Raw genomic sequence first — 18088 nt, 5'->3', positions numbered from 1 at the left:
GCCAGCATCCAGCTGGTATTTGCAAGGCGCCCCGCTCCCCCTGGGCGCGCCGCCAGCTACCGAGCTCAGCAGGGCCCGGCAGCACGCAGGGCCCTCAGGCCGCGCCTCACGGGCTCTGCCGGCCGTGCTACCCCTCACCCCACGGGCGGGCCGCGCCGGGCGCGACCAGACACCAGCCGCCGCGTGCGCCTTTAAGAGCGCCCGGGCCGCGCCCCACGTGTGCCATCAGCTGACAGCGGCGTCGCGCGGGGCGGGGCGGGGCCTCGCGCTGCTGGCCAGCGCTCGGGCGCTGCGGGCGCCGGGCTGGGGTTGGCTGTGTGGCGGCCGCCCCGCCCCGCCCCGCCCCGCGCCGCGCGCCCCGCCGGTGCCGCGCGCCCCTCCCCCCGCCCCCCGCCCCTCCCCACCCCGCCCCTCCCCTCCCTCCCCTCGCGCGCGCAGGGCCGCTGCGGCGCGGTGAGGCGCGGGCGGCGGCGGCGGCTCTGACAGCGCCGTGGGGCGCGGCGCCCCCGGACCCTCTGCGGGCGCTCGGGGCGGCGGCTGCCGAGCTCGCACCTTGCGGCGGCGGCCGAGCTCCCCGCGCCGCCGAGGCCGGCGGGCCGGCGGCAGGAAGCGCAGCTCCCCCTGACGGCGGGGCCGCCGGTGGCCCAGCGCTGCTGTCAGCCGGGCGGGCGCCCGCGGCTCCGGAGACCCCCTCGGCAGCGCGGCGCCCGGCGCCACCCGGTACATGGATTACCTGGTAGGTTCCCCCGGCGGGAGCGGGGCGCCCCCCGCCGCGCCGCCCCCCGCCGCCGGCCCGTCGGACATCTTACCCGAACGTGCCGCGGCTGCGGCGGCGTCCCCGGCGGGGGCTGTGCGTGTAGGGGGCAGGTGGGGCGGTGGCCGCGGGCAGGGGCGGTGGGTGGCCGGCGCCCGGCCGCGCTGCCTTCCCCCGGCCCGCTGGGCAGTTAAAGGGTGATAAACCGGCAGGGCTCCGCTCATTTGGCCGCTATTAGATTGCTAAAGCCGTGACCCGGGTCGCTGTTTTTTTCCTAAATGCATGAGCTTAGGGTACGCTTGAATGAACTAAATTGTCACCCTGGGCGGGTTGGGCCCTGCGCCCTGGCACCTGGTATTCAGGGGTAGCGTTTATTGCGCTTTAATGAATATTGGCTTGATTCGCCTGTGAGAGATCGTATCACCGGCGCGCACTCTAAGCTGGGGTCGTGGTGGCTGTTCAGACTCACAGGCTCGGCAGGCAAACCCAGTGGCACGGCTGGGTTATGAGCTGATGACTTGTTGGAGTACGGTACCCGCTTACTTTGCCTTTTCGACATCACAGCAGGATGTGCACTGGGCACATCCCATCCCTCGAGCTCCGTTGCCTTAAGTGCGGGCCGTGGGCTGTGCCCATGTGCCCCCTCCTTCGTGGGGTGCTGCGAAGGGCGGTGGGGAGCAGGTCTCTTTTGGCTGTCCCCTGTTTGCTGTTGGTGTCAGGTGTGACCAGCCGGGAGGTATCTGCAGTCAGAAATTTGACTTGGCCTTTCTGATGCCTTCACACAAAGGTGCGCGTGGGTGTAGGCTTTCAAGAGGGGTTCATCAGCCGGTCAACAGAATCTCTGGAGATGCTCTTTTTAGTGAATTGATTTGGAAATTTCCCATCTTGAGATGAGATCTACGTGCAGTGGCTGACTTTTCCTTCTCTGACAATGAAATTAAGTAAACCAGAAATATATTAAATATTTACTTAACTACTATTCTGGCCTCCATGTAGCTTAGATTTATTTTGAGTTATTCAGCTTAATAGAAGGAAGGGGAAAAAAAGCTTTAGGCCTTCCTTCCTGAGTTCAGGTAACAGAGGGAGAATAGAAAATGAGTCTTGTGTGGCAGAAACAGTAGGTAGACATCTCTTTAAGAACCTAGTTAATGAAATACTGATAATAAACTTGCCAAGTGCAGCCTTGTAGCTCCTTGAGAGCCTGGAGCTGTTTCTTAAATTTTTTTCCTTTATAAACTTAAATCCAGATGAAACTGGCCATCCTGCACTTTTCAAAATGCTTACATTAACCTTTGTGACTGCTACAGGTGTTGTGTGGAAGCCCAGCCACTCCGAGAACAATAAATTTAATAAGCCTTGGAAACTGAGAGTATGCTTTTGTATTAACTAAAGTGGGGGGAGGAGATTAAATAGCTCTACATTCCCCCCCCTCCCCCCTTACTCTTGTTCTCCACTTGATCCTTTTCCTCTTTGCTGTTGGGTGGCCTCCTTTGGTGACATCTTGAAAAGAAGTGAATCTTCAGGATAATGATGTCCTGAATGTTTATGCAGTTTTTGCTTAACGCTTCTGCTTTATCGGGGAGTGTCTCTGAAGACAGACTTTCTCAAGGGCTCATCAGTCTCACAGCATGCGTTATAATGCCATGTGAAACGTGAAGGATTCTTTCGATGTAGAAGTTGTTACAGAGCAACCAAGTTATTTTTTTATAGATGGTGAAAAACAGAGATTGGAGTTAATAGTTTAAACAGGATGCTGATCCACTGGTGCTCTTGGACAGTCTAAGATGCCTTCATCTATCACTGACCAGCACTTGTTGCTGGGGTTTCCATACCCTTGATCTTTGGAATACTTGTTGCAACTGACATCAACTCTTTTAAACCAAAGGAGGAAAAAAAAAAAAAGGAAAGCCTTTAATTTTTTGCATCTGTGTATAACTTGGACAGGAGACATATTCTGTTCGGCAGTTCAAATACTTCCTTGTGTGTTTGTGCAGAGGACTTCCCCTTCCAGTCCTCACCTCCACCAAATGCAGGAGGTTGGTCCTCCTTCATCTTTCTCTGTTAATGGTAGTAAATGGAATGGCTCTTCTGAACAGTGGATTCAAGCACCTTAGAAAATCTGCTTTGACGAAAAGAGCTGATGGTGGTGAGTTATGGAAGTCGTCTACAACACGCTTTCAGCCTGGAGGACCAAGCTGTTGCCACAGTCTGCCCTAGTGTAAAGGTGCGCCTGCTCTTTCTTTATGCAAGACTTGCAGTTATAGTATGAATGTTAACCTGTAGATGTAGAGCCACCACCTTGTTATTTTCATAACAGTGGTAGTAAAAAGTGGTACATGTTAAGGAATGTTGTGTTTTATCCATTTATGTTGGGATCCTGCACCTATGTGTTGGGATCCTGCACCTATGTGGGCTTCAGAACTTCAGCAGAAGATCCCTTTGCTGGTTCCTTGTGTTGGGCAGTGTGTTGCAGCCTGCAGACAGTGAGATTTTCTCCCCTGCCTTTAATGTGAAGCAGACAGCAGGGCAAAGGGTGCAGTTGTTTCTGGCTACAGTAGTTCCTTGACAGAGCATTAGATGAAGTTTTGGTTAGCAGTGTGGCTGAATGAGGAAGTTCAGTGGAAAGAGGCTAGAATAACTGAGGTCAGGTTTGCTGCAGCGTGGACTCAGGAGGCATTGCCTCTCAAGGAAGACTCTACCCTCAAGCTAGCTCTTCCCAGACTTACATAGGAAGGTTCTTTTCCTGATTTGTCCTGGATGGGGCCTACATGGGTCAAGAGTTTCTTTCTCCTTTAAGGAGCTGATCCCAAGAAATACTACACATCTGCAGCACCTGCTAATATCAGCAGGTTATTGACAAGGTTCAGAGCCAGGTCAGCTGGAGCCAGCTTGGACTATGGCCCTGAAGCATGTATGGGTAGATACCCAGAACCTGTGTAGGAGCTCTCCTACTTAACAGTGTGATCCTTGATTTATGACTAATGCCATTTGATAAAGTGCTGGTATCAGAAGAGTATCTTCTGTGGTGCTCTGGTCCGGTTTTGCATTAGGAGAGTGGGACTAGCTTCTGTGTCTTTAATAGCCAGAAGAAGCTCTTGAGCCTGATGCCTGTGTTATTTTTGTGTTGATATAGTTACAATGTTAGGAGCGGTGTGTTTTTTGTGGTTGTTCTGTTGTTTGGGTTTTTTTTAATCAACATAGCTGAGCCAGGTTCAAACTCTGGAAAAGAATCCATGCTCACTGATTTAGAGGCACCTTTTACTCATACGTTTTATTCTCCTTGTATTGAAGTTAACTCCTTTAAAACATGCTATGTGAACACAGCTGCATCAATGTAGGTTTGTAGGTTTCTGTGACTACACAATCCTGTGGTGTTTCTGCAACCTTCTTCTGCTTAATTCTTTCTGCGTTGTGTCTGGAAGGATTATAATGTATACATAGACTTGTGTTGGCTGGCTTATGTTCAGTAGACTATGCTTAATTTAAGAAATTATGGCATGATGCATCTTGTGAAAAGCATGGCATGTGACTGATCTTACAGTTTTTGTTTGGAGAACTTGTGGACAAGCAATAGCAATGCTTCAGTTTTTTGTGTGTGGTACTTGGAATGCAAATTTTAAGCTGCTGAGTAGACTTCCACAGTATACTACTTCAGCAGCATCCTCCTCAGTACTAGATAAGGATCTTACATTGACTGGTTGCGTGTATCAGCCTGGTCTGTGTAGAATTTTTAAAGCTACTTTAGAGGGTGATGTAGAAATTTGAACCAGTGTGATTGCACAAAAAAGGTCTTACATTGCTCTTGACAGTTTGTAAGATAAATTTGATAACCTGTTTAGCTTTGTACAAATACACATTTTTTAAATTGGATTAAAATGATTAATATCCTTTTTAATTAGAAAGGATTTTTAATGATAGCTTATTTTTAAATTGTATCCTGTACTATGTAGTATCTCAGTTGTATATAAGAATATTTTTTCAGTAGGTAATGAAGAGTATATTCCAACCTCAAATGGAAGGTAACGCTTCTTGCATGAACAACCATGTCAACTTTAGTGATTTTTTTCTTTTTTCCTTTTCCCCCCCTCTGAAAAGTTAAGCGTGAATGAGTATTGCAAAGTCAAGAGAATGCACACTCTTACTGCAGTAGAATCCTTGTTGCTTGTTTTTTGTTTTTGTTTTTTTTACTATAAGAAGCTTGAGGTTTTTTGGTTCTGTATATGTTTGTTAGCTGTTACGAAATGTTTTACTTCTGTATGTGTGCACACAGAAGCTAAAATTTGGGTAGTTTTTGAATAAATTGGACTAGATTTTCAAATCTGCGATTAATAGGCCTTGAAGTGACTTCACATTTTTTTGGTTTCTGAATGGTCTTAACCTCAGGTTCTGGGTAGTTAGTGTTCAGGCAGAGTTGTTCTTGGCTCGGGAAAGCTGCATATGCCAAGCTATGGTGTTCTGAAAAACATTAGGTGATATTAAAAGGAAAATAAAATGTTTCTGAGCAACTTTTGCTTACCTTTAAGACCTTCCCATTTATTTAGTTGGACCCTTTAATTTACTTGGAGAGATTTGATTTAGAAAGTTGCAATACAGGTTAGATTGTGATCACTTAGTGGTTTTGATGTACTTAAGATTCTTTCTGTCCATTGCTGTTGCCTGTTCCATTGTTTGGTATCTGTAGGCCATAGAAAACATTCTTTCATAGACTACAAATGGCATTACGGAGGCATCTGTTTGAAGGTTAAAGTCTTACTTCACTGAAACTTTGTAAACCAGTAGCTGCTGTTCTTTGAAGTAAGGAAGGATCCGGGAAGTTAATGGTAGTAACCCTGGATTTTCCCTTGGAGGCATGTATAGGTCTTTGATATATCACCTGCAACATAAGCAATGAAGTTCTATGTAGCCTTGCCCTCTTACCATTTGCTGAACATCCCTGTCATCGTAGGAATTTTGTCTGCTGTTACGTAACAATAAGGATTATTGGGGCTGTCTGTTGACTCATCTATTGGTTGTAACATTGTTGAAATTTTACACCCTCTGCAGAGCACAGGGTCTTCTATCTTGAGATACTATCCCTCTTTCAGTTTGGGAAGCTTATTAGGCGCAAGGGTAAGGGGTCTGACAGTTGTTTCAAGGTAAAGATCGAACTGAACGCAGGAAAGAGGGCAACTGGCAGGTGTAGGATCAGCTAGTGTACAGGGTACGTGCAGTTGTATTAGTGTTTGAATCAGATGCAGATTTTTGAAGTGGATCTTAGTCACCTCTACTTACTGTACCTGGGTTTGCATTGCGGAGTGATCGCAGATCATGCAATCTTGCTATTTTACAGATGAAAAAGTTTGGAAGATGCATCAGCTAATGGGTTTTCAGTCCACAGGACCAGATCAGAACTAGTTTGAAGTAAAATGCCTGAAGTACCTAGTACAAATACTTGGTCTTCAGCACCAGCATTTGCTGTGCTGCAGTACTTGCTATTGTTTACATAGCCAGGGTCACTTAGTCTGGAAGTGAGAATGCTGCTGCTTTTGATTACTTTCTGCATCAGCACAGCAATGTGGGAAGAATCCCAAACCAAATTTTTGACACCCTCACCCAAAGAAACTGCTGTGGCTAGGTTTCTATTGGTATTTCAGCTCTATGAAGCGTAACATTCAAATCTAAATCAACTGGGAATGGCAGATGGAATCAGTTTTGGGAGATGACCTCACTGGTATGAGCATGCTTCTGATTTCAGTAAGTTAGAGAGTTCAAAAACCAGATCAGGTTGAAGACCTGGAAGAGAGGTGCTCTGAAAAACAAATCCTCCCACTCCGTAGAATCTACTTAGCCAGTATTGCAGACAGTTTTTGCTGAATGAAGGATGTAACCAGCAGTGTAGAAAGGGCAATAAAAGTATTGGTAACTTAACTCACTGGAAATTACCTGCCTGAGCATAGATCAGTGAGCAGAAGTATAGAATTACTTTGCAGAAGAGAAAAGTCAAGTGCTGCATTTGCTCACCCTGCAATAGGAAGCCTTACTGAATTTTCCAGGTAAACTTCTGATTCAAAGGTGGGTGTTACAGTGAAACTTGATACAGCTTCCTTGGGAACCCAAAAGAATGCCTTAATGTGATTATAATTTCCAGCACAAGATTCTGTGAAGTCCCAGGAGTATTGCAGTGCCAGAAATTTCATTCTCTTCAGCTACGCAAAGAAAAAGTGAATTAGCACGTCGTAAAATCAAATTACCATTTTGCCTTTTCTGTGATGAGGATTGCATTAGAGTGGTAGATGTTATTGCAACAAAAAATGTGTCCCAGTTTCTGAAAATGTTGACTCTCTGTTTGTTACAAATAGCTCTACAGTGTCCTTGTGAGTTAGGCCCGCAGTCTGTTGGGCCCCATGTTGCTCTGCAGTACGTTGCTCCTGAATTCTTTGGTCAGACCTCCAAGCTTGACACAACATGGTGATGAATTTCACAAAATATTAGAAATGCAAGCTTTTAATAAGGGGGAAAAATCTGTGTTTAGTAAGTACAGGATATTCCTCCTAATACCCCATACTAATTACCATTTGTGGCTTGTTGTCAGTATCATCAGCTCATGTTTTTTAATACTGCCAGCTTGTGATGTTTATTCTCACAGATGGAATTCTGAAGTTTTCTGATTATGTGAGGATATCAGCTCTCCGTTAACAAAAGAAGCATTTTTAGTTTGAAACTTAAAAGCACAAATGTGGGCCCAAACAGCAGTAAAGCCATAAGGAAAAAAGCATATGCAATACTTAAAATGTTGTGATTGTTTGGGTTTTGGCTCATTACATTCTGGAGTATATTGTGTTTTCTTTATTTCACTATGTGTGTAGCAAAACTTTCTGAACTGCAAACTGCCTGACTGTATAAAAGACCTTGGGGACATAACTAGGATATTTGCAATTGAATAAGAAATGGACTTATCTCATGCTGGAGCTCTTCAGAGTATAGAACTTTTGTCTCACCGGTAAGGTTACTGCATTAGTTGCCAACATGAGCATGTAAGTAGCTTCCAGCTGTCTGAGGGAGAGGCATAAAGCAGGAAATAACAGCTGACAAGTAAGTCCTCATGTTTAGATGCAGTGCTGCCCTACAGCTTTGTTGCCTATAAGGAGAAACAGCAGGAAGAACCTGAAACGGAGTACGATGCTTTGCTTTTATGGTGTATGTTTTAGTGGAGCAGTAGAAGAAAAATTTGTTCAGAGGACCACGTTAGCTTTTGGCATTGGAGAGTCTGGGGAAGCAAAATGGCATCCAAGAGCCAGTAGGAACTGTTGATATGGGGGAAGTGAGTTTGCAGATCTTTTTTTTTTTCTTGTTATGACTTGGAGGTTTTTGGTAGAAGAAGCATCAGTTTTCTACATTTTAGCAGCTTTTACAGCAACTACTGCCTACTCTATATGATTATGCCTCTAGTAAAGATGGAAAAAATCAGAAGCATTTGAAAATGAAGTAATCGTTCTGTAAGCGTCGATAGTAAGTTTCATAAATGAGCATTGCTGGTGCTGCTCTGGCAGTGAATGGGATGGAGAGGAGAATGTAGAGATTACAAGGAAATTACATGTTTGTGGTTAGTTGTATAAACAGCATATACTTTGGATGGGCAGATGCAGAGACAAATATTAAGAGTGCGCATTGAACTTGGGAAAAAATCATAGTACCCCTTTTGATATTGGTAATGAAATGGCAGATGAAATTCAGTGTTAATAAATGCAATGTTGCATATATTTATAGCAGAAGTCACATGGCAGTACAGATGATGCATAGGCCTTAAAATACCATCAGTGCTCAGGAACAGAAAAGGGGATCCTTCAGAATATCATCGCAACCCAGACATCTGTCAGCAAGTTTAGGGTATTAAGAAGGAAAAAATCATTTTTACACAGCTTAAATGTAAGGTTTGGTGTTGCCTTAAACACTGTATTTTTGTTTGCATCGTACCAGAAAGATGGAAAACCAAAGAAGATACAGAGAAGGATAACACAGTAGTTGAAAGAAAACAACTGCTTCCATACAAGGTGGGATTAAATAATTATACCCCTTCAGTCTGAAGAAGAGACAGCTGAATCGTGTGGGGAGGCAATATTATATACATCTTCAAAATCAGAGAGGGTAAATGGGCAAGAAATAATTTTGCCCATAGAACTTGATGACACTTGTAATCCAGGTACTACTTTTTCCCAGGAGTATAGTTAGATTTTTGGTCTCACTTGTGCAGTAATGTTAGGAAGGCAAAAATGAGACTATGACTTTGTAGTTTCTTGGAAGACTCATCCATTGGGGGAGGAGTATTAAGCATGATGTTCAGATGCAGTGGTAGGCTTGTGGAGGTCCTGAAGCTGTGATTGCTGGAACCTGAGAATGTGTTCATGAGACACTGATTCCCTGTATGTCCTGGTGCTTATGCTGTGCACCAAACACCTCCATAACCCCCTCACTGAGAGGACAGCTAGATCTAGTTCAAGAACAGGGAAGTGCAGTTAGAAAATGGGGATATTCTGGATGATGTCTGGGAGTGCTCCCCAGTGTAACCAGAATTGCATTGACTGCACAGGAGGTGAAACTTTTTAATTCAGAGGGATTTATGAAGGTACGTAATCTGCTCTAGGGCCATGTAGCTAAAGGATTCCTTCTGCTTGGAGGTCCTGCCTTGACTTATCAGCAAAGGCTATTGGCCTTGCCCCACTTGTATGCTAAACAATTTGTGACTTTGTATGTAAGGCCTGCAGCACTGGCTGAACCTGAAACTGAATTGACAGCCTGTGTAGATGCACACTGATGATGCACTCACTCTACAGTGAGTGATCTCTTCTCTCAGTGATTTATTCTTGCCTAGAAACTTGCTAATTTCAGGTTTCAGCAAGACTGGAGAAGAGGTCCAGAATTCTTCCGAAATGTCTGTGCTGTTCTTGCTGCTATTAATTTTGTGTTGGCTAACCTGCATTTTTCACTGTCTGAACCACTGCAGTCCTGGAAGCAGTCGTGGAAAACTGTTCTGGTGAGAACATTGCCTCAAAGAGGGGAGAGCATTGTTCTCTGGTGCATCCACTTGATTACTTATTATGATGACAAGAGTTCCTGGATCCAGTCCTGTTTCCTGTTCACATATCATTGCCTTTCCGTCAGCATTAGGTTTCTTCTAGTCTCAAAACTCAGATTTTTTTTTAATGGTTATGTAAAAGAAGGTTGGTATTTTAAAAATCTAGTTATTCAGCATTAAAGGAGAATATGAAAATATTTCATGTGTGTTTTATCCCTGAGAACTGTATAAAAAAGAATTCAGGGAGTTCAAATTAGATATTAATGGAATGTGCTGAAGGGTTGTGACATCTTGTGCAGAAAGAGGAGCCTTCAAGTTACTGCTTGGAGTTCAGTACGCAAGTTTAGCAAACAGCAGTTCTGGTCAAAGGTTCTGCCACCTGTACTGTAGCATAGTTGTGTGTGCTTTTGGGTACCTACATGTTCTTTAAAACACATAAGCACTGAGAATTTCTTTCAGGCTCCATATATAAAAATACCTTAAAATCTGCATATTGTTTACACTTGTATTGCTAATTTTCACATTTCTTACACACTGGAAAAAGATGTAGATGAGAGTGGAAGTGGAAAAGCTTTTGCTTGAAAGCTCCAGTAATTCCAAGCGATTACTGGGGTGAACCGCTGCTTCTATCAATGAGCAGGAGGGCATCTTAATCTTATTTCACTAAAGAAATATACCACAAGGAAAACCCAACAACTCATAGTGCTTTCTGGTTTTGTGGTCTTGGATCTATACTTAGTGCTGTAAATTATTTAGGATTATGGCAAAGCAAGCCAAGGTCAAGTTGAGTCTTACTGTTGGTTGGCAGAATTGAGGATACCATCTCCTGCAGTTCTGTCAGGTGTCGAGCCTTTTGTGTCTTTGGATAAACTGATTAGGATCACTTCTCCCCTTTTGCCTACCAAGGTTCTTGAGACTAGTGCTTTCAGCTCAGTCATTGCAGCTTTGAAGTGATCAGCTGCAGAACTTGCTCTTCAAAATTTGCTCTTTTGTAAATATTATGGGTGGGAATTTAATTTTGTACTGCTGAAGGTATCAATATTAAAACAATGAATTTGTGTGCTTGTAGACTGCATCAGAGCTATAAGATTTTTTTTTTTTAAACACCAAATATTGAGATTATTTTGTCTTGATATTTGTAGTGGTAGTTGAATGCTGGAAAAAATGGACAGAACAAATGCTTGTTGTGAATGAAAGGTTGCGCAGCTGCAAGGCAGACTTTATGAGACATTATGAACAATCATATAATTAAAATGAATAATGGGCAAATATGTATGTTAGTCATGAGTTTAGTTTACAACTGGAGAAATTATTTAATGTTTGTGAGATGACCCTTCGCCTAAGCAGAAGGGTGCATATTGGCAAAGGTGCATGCTTATTTGACCTGACAACTCGTTTCTCACTTTAGACATGCTAAGTGACTTCTGTTAAGAATTAAGTCTTTATAGAATTGTATCAAACCAGGTATCTATCTTTTATAATATTTGTAGGTATATTTTTACATTATTTTTTTCTTTTACTTTCATGCTTACCATGTAAAATCCTTTCAGAAAGCAACAATAAACTGTAAGTAAATTAAATGCAAATTCTCTACAATTGTTTTGTTGCCCAGTTGTATGGTCCAAAATAAGTTGCAAAATGAAAGCAGTAGGTTACAAATATCAAGAATAAATTCCTCATTGTAGCAGCAGATTATCACTTACATTGTAATTCAGTGATCAGAGTGGTTATCTGTAGTTTTCATTAAGCATCTAATTATTTAAATCTATTCCTGATCTTTTTTCAGTGATCAAGCTGAAATAATATTGGAAGGAATGTAAATATTTTTGGGGAGGAAAAGTGAATATAAGAGAGAATCTAGTAACAGCACTGGAATTAATAAGCTTTTTTAACACTGTAGACTGCAGATCGTAAACATTATCTTGGAGGCTTGGGGAAGGGATTAGCTTAATATTTCATTGGGAAATGCATAGAAGCATTTACTGGTGTTGTATGTGACAGTAGGAAGGGGAGATAATTTTAGAATTCATGCCCTATAATAGCTTGTTGATTTCAGAACAGTAGAAAACCCAGCAACAGATGAGTAAGGTAACACAGATGTAGCTTGCTTTATTCTGCTGAAGCAAGGTTCACCAGACACTTGCTGGGGAATTTGAACTGCAGCTTAGTGAATGTGTAGCCTGGAAGTACTGAATATGGAAAAAAATTTACAGTGCTACACTTGTCTAGAATAAAAGCAAATGATACACATTAAGAAACTAATGGTTTGCTGCTGCTGTGTGTTTACTTCCCTTGCAACCTGAAATGATCTTTTACTTATATATAAGTTGCATCTGCCATCCACATAGAATCTGTCAGGATACTGAAAACACCAATCACTGTATGTATCACCCTGTGTTTAAGTATGGGCTTAAATTGCAGCAGATTCAGGTTAAACATTAGGAAACTAGTAGAGAGGGTAATGAAGCACTGGGCTACATTGCTTGGGGAAGTCAGCCATCCCTGGAACCTTTGGAAAAATGGTCTGCAAATACTGTCAGGAGGGTATGGATATGGTTTATAACCCCGCTCCACCACTTTGTATAACATAGGATTTCTCAAAGTCAGTTCTATTCCTATTTTCTGTGACTTTTTTTTCTGTGGGAAAGTCAGAGCAGAAGTCATAGAACTGGATGTTTGTTCTGAAAACTGACAAAAGAAGACAAAACATCCTGGCAATTTAAATGGTGCTTTGAAGCAGTGTTTCCTTGTCAGTAATAATATTCAAGATTGCTTCCAGTAAGGAAAAAAATATCAATGATGTGGTTGAGGTTAGCTTTCAGGTTTTTGTGCTGTGTTTTTTGACTTTCAGACAGTTCAGTGTAATATTGTTTGCTTAAAATTTAAATTTAACAATTACAGCATAAGAAAAATGGTTGCTATGCATTTTTTTATTACTTATAATTCATAAGCATGGATCTGATTAAATGAGTAATTAAACTGCAGATTTTTTTTGGGTGGGGGGATGTTAAAAGCAGAGGCTGAAAAAAATGAGTGTTTTCACTGATACTGTTTGAAGTATGTACCATACAGCAGTTCACCTTCGACATCTTAAAACACATGCAGATGATGTGTGAACTTGTTAAATAAATAAAGATAGATAATATGTTCCACTTGATTGCTTTAATTTTTGCCTACAGTGACTTCTCAAATACTTCATTTAAAGTAATTCTTCAATTGCTTTTCTGAATTGTAAGCCTGGTTTATTGTTCCTGACCATGTATTAACAAAATGGCAAACTTACAGTAGGTTTTATTTTGGTGTTGGGGAGGTGTGTTGATTTTCTAGCTTCTTTATGCTATTTAAAGAAGGTGTTTTTCATCTGTTTCATTAGAAACTCATAGTCCATCCACAGCCTCTCTGGGTGACTGCAGAAGACATAGAATTGTGGAATCACAAGAGATTGGAAGTTGAGCGAGTTGAGGGTAAAAACTTTTAATATGATTATTTACAACTGTAAGAGCAGATTAAATAAAACAGTTGAGACAATAGAGAGTTCTATTTTGAACAGAAAACTAAAGGAGCATGACTTCAAAAATATGGGAACATTAACTTGTATGCATTATTTTGGTATATACAGGAAGAGAGTTTGAATCATGATATGGGGAGAGAACTATAATATTTAAACATAGAAGATCTTTACAGTCCACTAAGAAACTAAAAAGCACTTTACTCTCTTAAAATGTCTCTTGCAGGTTGTTTTTAAACAAGAGTAGATAAAAATAAATTGGACTAAAAGCTTGCATGCCAAATGTTAATCTGTATAGGCATTTGGGGGAGCATTAGGTAATTTGAAGCCTATAATGAAATACCAAAGTAGTAAATGTAATGGTTTCGGCAGCTGCTTCTGTATGAAAGGTAGTATAGTAACTGCATAATTTGAATTTATATGGTATTTTTCTCAGCTTGTTTAATACAACCTTACAGAATAAAGATAAAGTAATACCATCAAGTGTTTCTGTCAGGGGAGAGGGGGAGATGGGAAGAAAACTAATTGTTAATAAATAGCATTCTTGGTAATGTCTTTATTTTAATTTCTTTAGACTATGTCTGAATGTATCCAGCTCTCATTTGCTGTTTGTAGAATTGGCATTTACACGGTAAGGTAAAGTTCTGACTAAATAATTTTTGTTAGTGTTAATGCCATTTGATTGAAAAGAGGTTACTAATTTTTTGGGGATCAGGATTAAGTGACGCAGTTAACAAAAGGGATTTGTCATATTAGTTTATATAACCAGACTGCGGCATGGTTTTGTCCTGTCAAAGGTTTACTGATACTCAGACAGAAGTATTCTTCACTTCAGTTAAAAAGGTAAAGAAAAATTCAGACAACTTCTTAAGGTGTAAGAAAATTTAGAGTTCATGTGCATTAGTTGCTGAGAATTCTGGCCTAATGTAATTTCTGAAGGGTTTGTATACATTTGCTTTTAAGTATCCATGATGTTTGAGTAATGTTATATATTAACATGTTATGTACGTACTGTTGTAAACTTTGTCTGGAGTGCCTTAAAATTTTCCAATGTTATCAAGTTAAACTTCCCAAACTTTAATTAAATGATGTATGAGATGCAAGGTTTACTTTAAATGTATGTCCCAAATATGCTAAGTTATTTTTTTGCTGCTCCCAGTTTTTCCAATTGAAGATGAGAACAGTTAAATGAACGGGGTGTTTCATAGAAATTGATTGTGTAAACTCTGCTTACACAGTGCCTTAGACACTGTTGTTCAAACCATGCTTCAAATCCTGGTGCTTTTGGAGTGGGAGTGCTGCTCCTACTGTTAATACTTTTCAGGAGGAAGCCTGGTGCATACCACTTCCCATTTTATGAGGCTGTACAGTCAAAAGTGTGGGTGACTTTTAAATAACTGTGATAAGGACTGTGTACCACCATTAAGTCCTTCTTAAATGTTGAAATGTTAAAGCTTAACACTTGCTTTTGTTCTTAGAATTTGGTTCCTGGTAGGGTTTAATACCTGCTGGATGTTTTTTCCCCATGGCATTTGCCTGCATTGTGTTTTCAGCATCTATACCACTGTTTTCTAAATGGTAGAAAATAACAGATTTGGGCAACATGGACAAAATCCTCATGGAGGAAACTGCTACTGGCAAAGTCAAGGGCATATTTTCCTGTGGTATTTAAGTTCCTTAGAGAGACTTTCTCCCTCCAAATTCCATGTGAGAGGAATATGCTTATCCTGAAGGATCAGAGAGAGTTACAGTGTGAGGTTCTAATGCCTGCAAGTTACGCAAACCATCTGCCAGGTCTTTAGAAGGCTATTGTGAACTGTCTAATTTGAGAGGATGCCCAAATATAAATGTGTGTATATTGCAGAATTGGGTGTGAGTAAGTATAATGTATAGCAAAATACACCCTCTGACAATAATTGGTTCTGTTTTGTTGTAAAATAGGTAAGTGCGGTGTATGTACGGTAATGTGCTGCTAAGTTCTGGTAGCTGCAGTTATAGTGATAGTTGGATAACTGATGTCTCATTGTGACCTTTGGGGCAGCATAATATTTAATTTCATCAAACATTTTCCATTAAAAAGTATAAAGAGGTAGCTAGCTTCATTTATGAAAATGCTAAGAGGAACTGATTTCATTGACTGCTGGTGCTTAAGGGAGGAAAGTGAGGAGAATGATGAAGTAGACTTGAGAGCATCCAGAGGTGCACTGTTGTGGCCGCAGTATAGAGGCAGAACATGTGTCCCATGTAAAGTGCAACTGAAGGATAAAATAATTCATTTAGGAAAATGCTAGGTGCCAAGAGTACTTGCTTACATAGAAATGTCTATCATGGGAAAGGCAAGTTTCAGGGAATCTGACCGGAGAGTGGGTTTGGACAGCTTTGGTATTTGAGTAAAGGCAGAGGTGAGGTGATAGTGAGGGCTATGAGGAAGTGCAGCATGATAGTTCTTCTCTCCACACTCTGCCCTCTCATGCTCAGTCATCTAGCTTGGTCACTGGATTTGTTGCTCAGGTGTCTGGCAGCTAGCAGGTGTGGTGCTCCCTACTGATGTCCAGAAGCAAACTAGAAAACTCCGTTTCATATGCCCCATTTAATACATACCTTTTATCTTTTACTGTGTGCTTTGTACTGCGTGCTGTTTTGCAGATTTAATAGTTTTTTTGTTTGTTTGTTGATTGATTGATTATTATGCTAAAGCTAAGCGGTCTGCCAGTCCTTACTAGCACCATGTGTTCAGTTTGTGCTGTATTACTTGGAAACTTCCTGTTCTGCACGTCCTCATACAGTGCGGCAAGTATCTTGCAAAGGCTCTTAGTCCTTTGGACTACAGACATCTCAATTGTTAGTCTGTTATCAAGCTGCTTATCAGTAATGCTGTTGAGCACCCATTACTTCAGCTGCACTGCTCCATTAATTAGGCTTCCTATTTTTCAGACCTGTACAGATTATGAAATGGAGGAAAGGTCTGTATAGTTATCCATGGCAAAAGAGTCTGTGCTGCCTTCAGCCACCATGTCTAACGAGATAAAAGTTGGTTGTGTTGAGCTGGGAAGAACATAGATCTTCGCATGGGTGCACAAATAGATGTGATGCCCGCTTTGGGGGATTAAACCAGATGAGATTACTTAGAAGGGTATACCCTGGAAGGGGAAAGTAGAAAAGCAGAGGTGGTTGGTGTAAGAACTGTGCAGATATTTATAAGGATCTGAAGCTGAAAGGTGTGTATCCTAAAATGAAAACATATCATAACCTTGAATGAAAACTTTGTAGATTAAAAAAACCAATCAACCAACCAAAATAAAACCACATTTCCTCTGTGTCTTTTACACAGCTGGTACCTTCTGGCAGAAGTACCAGTCGTTTCAGATGCATGTTTCTGCTTCTTCCACCATGCTGGTGTCTGAGTGAGATGTGTCTGTTGGAAGTGTGGGAACAGGCAGATAAATTACTTGAATCTGCATGACTGGAGATTGTAAGCATATGACAGTTTGTACCAAAGCTTATAGCTGCATTATCATTAACTTCCTTTCTGTTCCTGATTTAATTTTCTTAACCAGGTAAAAATCCTAATAAAATAATGCTGGAGAGTTAAACCTACATGAACTTCAGAGGAAAAATATTCCAAAATTCCTTGTCTTCTAAGACAGTTTTTATGATGGGATGTTTGCCACCTCTACAGGTATTTGGGTCTGAACCTCAGAAACAACATGCACGATTGTATGGCTACACACCTTTTCAAGAAGGTTCTCTGTTACCCTGTACTAGGCTTTGAGACTTTTTTTCTTCTAAACTGTTTGCATATAATAGTAAGCTTTTCTCATCAGGGGTAATAAGGTATTCTTTTCTGTCCCTACCCCCTAAATGTGACTCCAAGGAATAAGCAAATAGTAATTCTCCAATTGCTTGTTGTTTTGGTTAACAAAACGAGGATAGAAACCTGTGCAGTGGTGAGAACCATGCAGAAAAACTAAGGAGACTTAGTGGAAGCATGGTCCTTTGGTATGCATTAGAAAAAAATACGCTGGAAAATAACATTTTTTCCTTCTCAGGAAATAAAAAAATAACAGTTTTCCTTGATTGCAGAGTATGGCATCAATAGAGGAACAATCAGAAAACACTCATTTAAAAACAGAATAGTACGGATAACAAAAGCCCTCTGTAGAGCTTTCTGCTTCTTAGATGCTGTGTGTGGCAAAAGTGATGTACTATAGCAGCATTGCATCAATGTTGGCGTCTTCCTGAAAATGTTGAGTAATGGATATTTTGGTATTAGTAGCCTCTTGGCTTGAATTTGCACAGTGAGATGTGGAAATAAATGATGCATTTATACAGCTGTGCTTGCTATAGTTTATATATGGTAAGTATAGTAAATGATGCAAATGTGCTTTTAGTTCTCTGGTTTACTTGAGTTTAACTTAGATTTGTCTTTGTTTATAACGATAATGTCTTGAAATGATTTGACTGGAAGCAGCTGGTGTTTTAAGGAATTTGACGTTAGAACAAAACAACATTTATTCATGAAGTGGTGGAGGGGAAGCTTTTAAGAGAAGAGAAACCAACTGAGGCAGTATCTAAAGGCAGTCATGGAATAGGAGGTAATATGGGAGTATGTTTGGAAAGGTTCAGCAGCCAGCCTGTGACTTACAGTATGGAAAGCTTCCTGTGAGACTTTTCCTCTCCCCAACGTGGTTTCCCATTGGAAAATGCAAAGTTAAAGTAGCAACAGAGCTCATCTAGCATATCCTGTCTACTCCTCCCTTTCCCATGTCATGTC

At 41.3% G+C, this 18088-nt stretch overlaps 1 protein-coding gene across 6 annotated transcripts in view; it reads left to right on the top strand.

Moving 5' to 3' along the window:
* Positions 1-407: 407 nt before the first annotated feature.
* Positions 408-18088, top strand: part of ARL15 (ADP ribosylation factor like GTPase 15) — a 224703-nt gene continuing 207022 nt past the window's right edge. For 3 of the 6 annotated variants that reach the window (XM_055699172.1, XM_055699174.1, XM_055699177.1), the window contains exons 1-3: positions 408-736; positions 13180-13270; positions 13889-13945. In XM_055699172.1, coding sequence (XP_055555147.1) covers positions 13892-13945 — 54 coding nt within the window. In that variant the 5' untranslated portion in view covers positions 408-736; positions 13180-13270; positions 13889-13891. Of the gene's footprint in view, positions 737-11356; positions 11373-13179; positions 13271-13888; positions 13946-18088 lie in introns of all 6 variants that reach the window. The other 3 variants (XM_055699176.1, XM_055699175.1, XM_055699173.1) reach the window with 2 other exon arrangements.

The sequence above is a fragment of the Falco cherrug genome, chromosome Z (assembly GCF_023634085.1).
Source record: "Falco cherrug isolate bFalChe1 chromosome Z, bFalChe1.pri, whole genome shotgun sequence".
Taxonomy (NCBI): domain Eukaryota; kingdom Metazoa; phylum Chordata; class Aves; order Falconiformes; family Falconidae; genus Falco; species Falco cherrug.
Note: the sequence above shows the minus strand (reverse complement) of the source record. Positions and strands in the feature narration are given on the sequence as shown.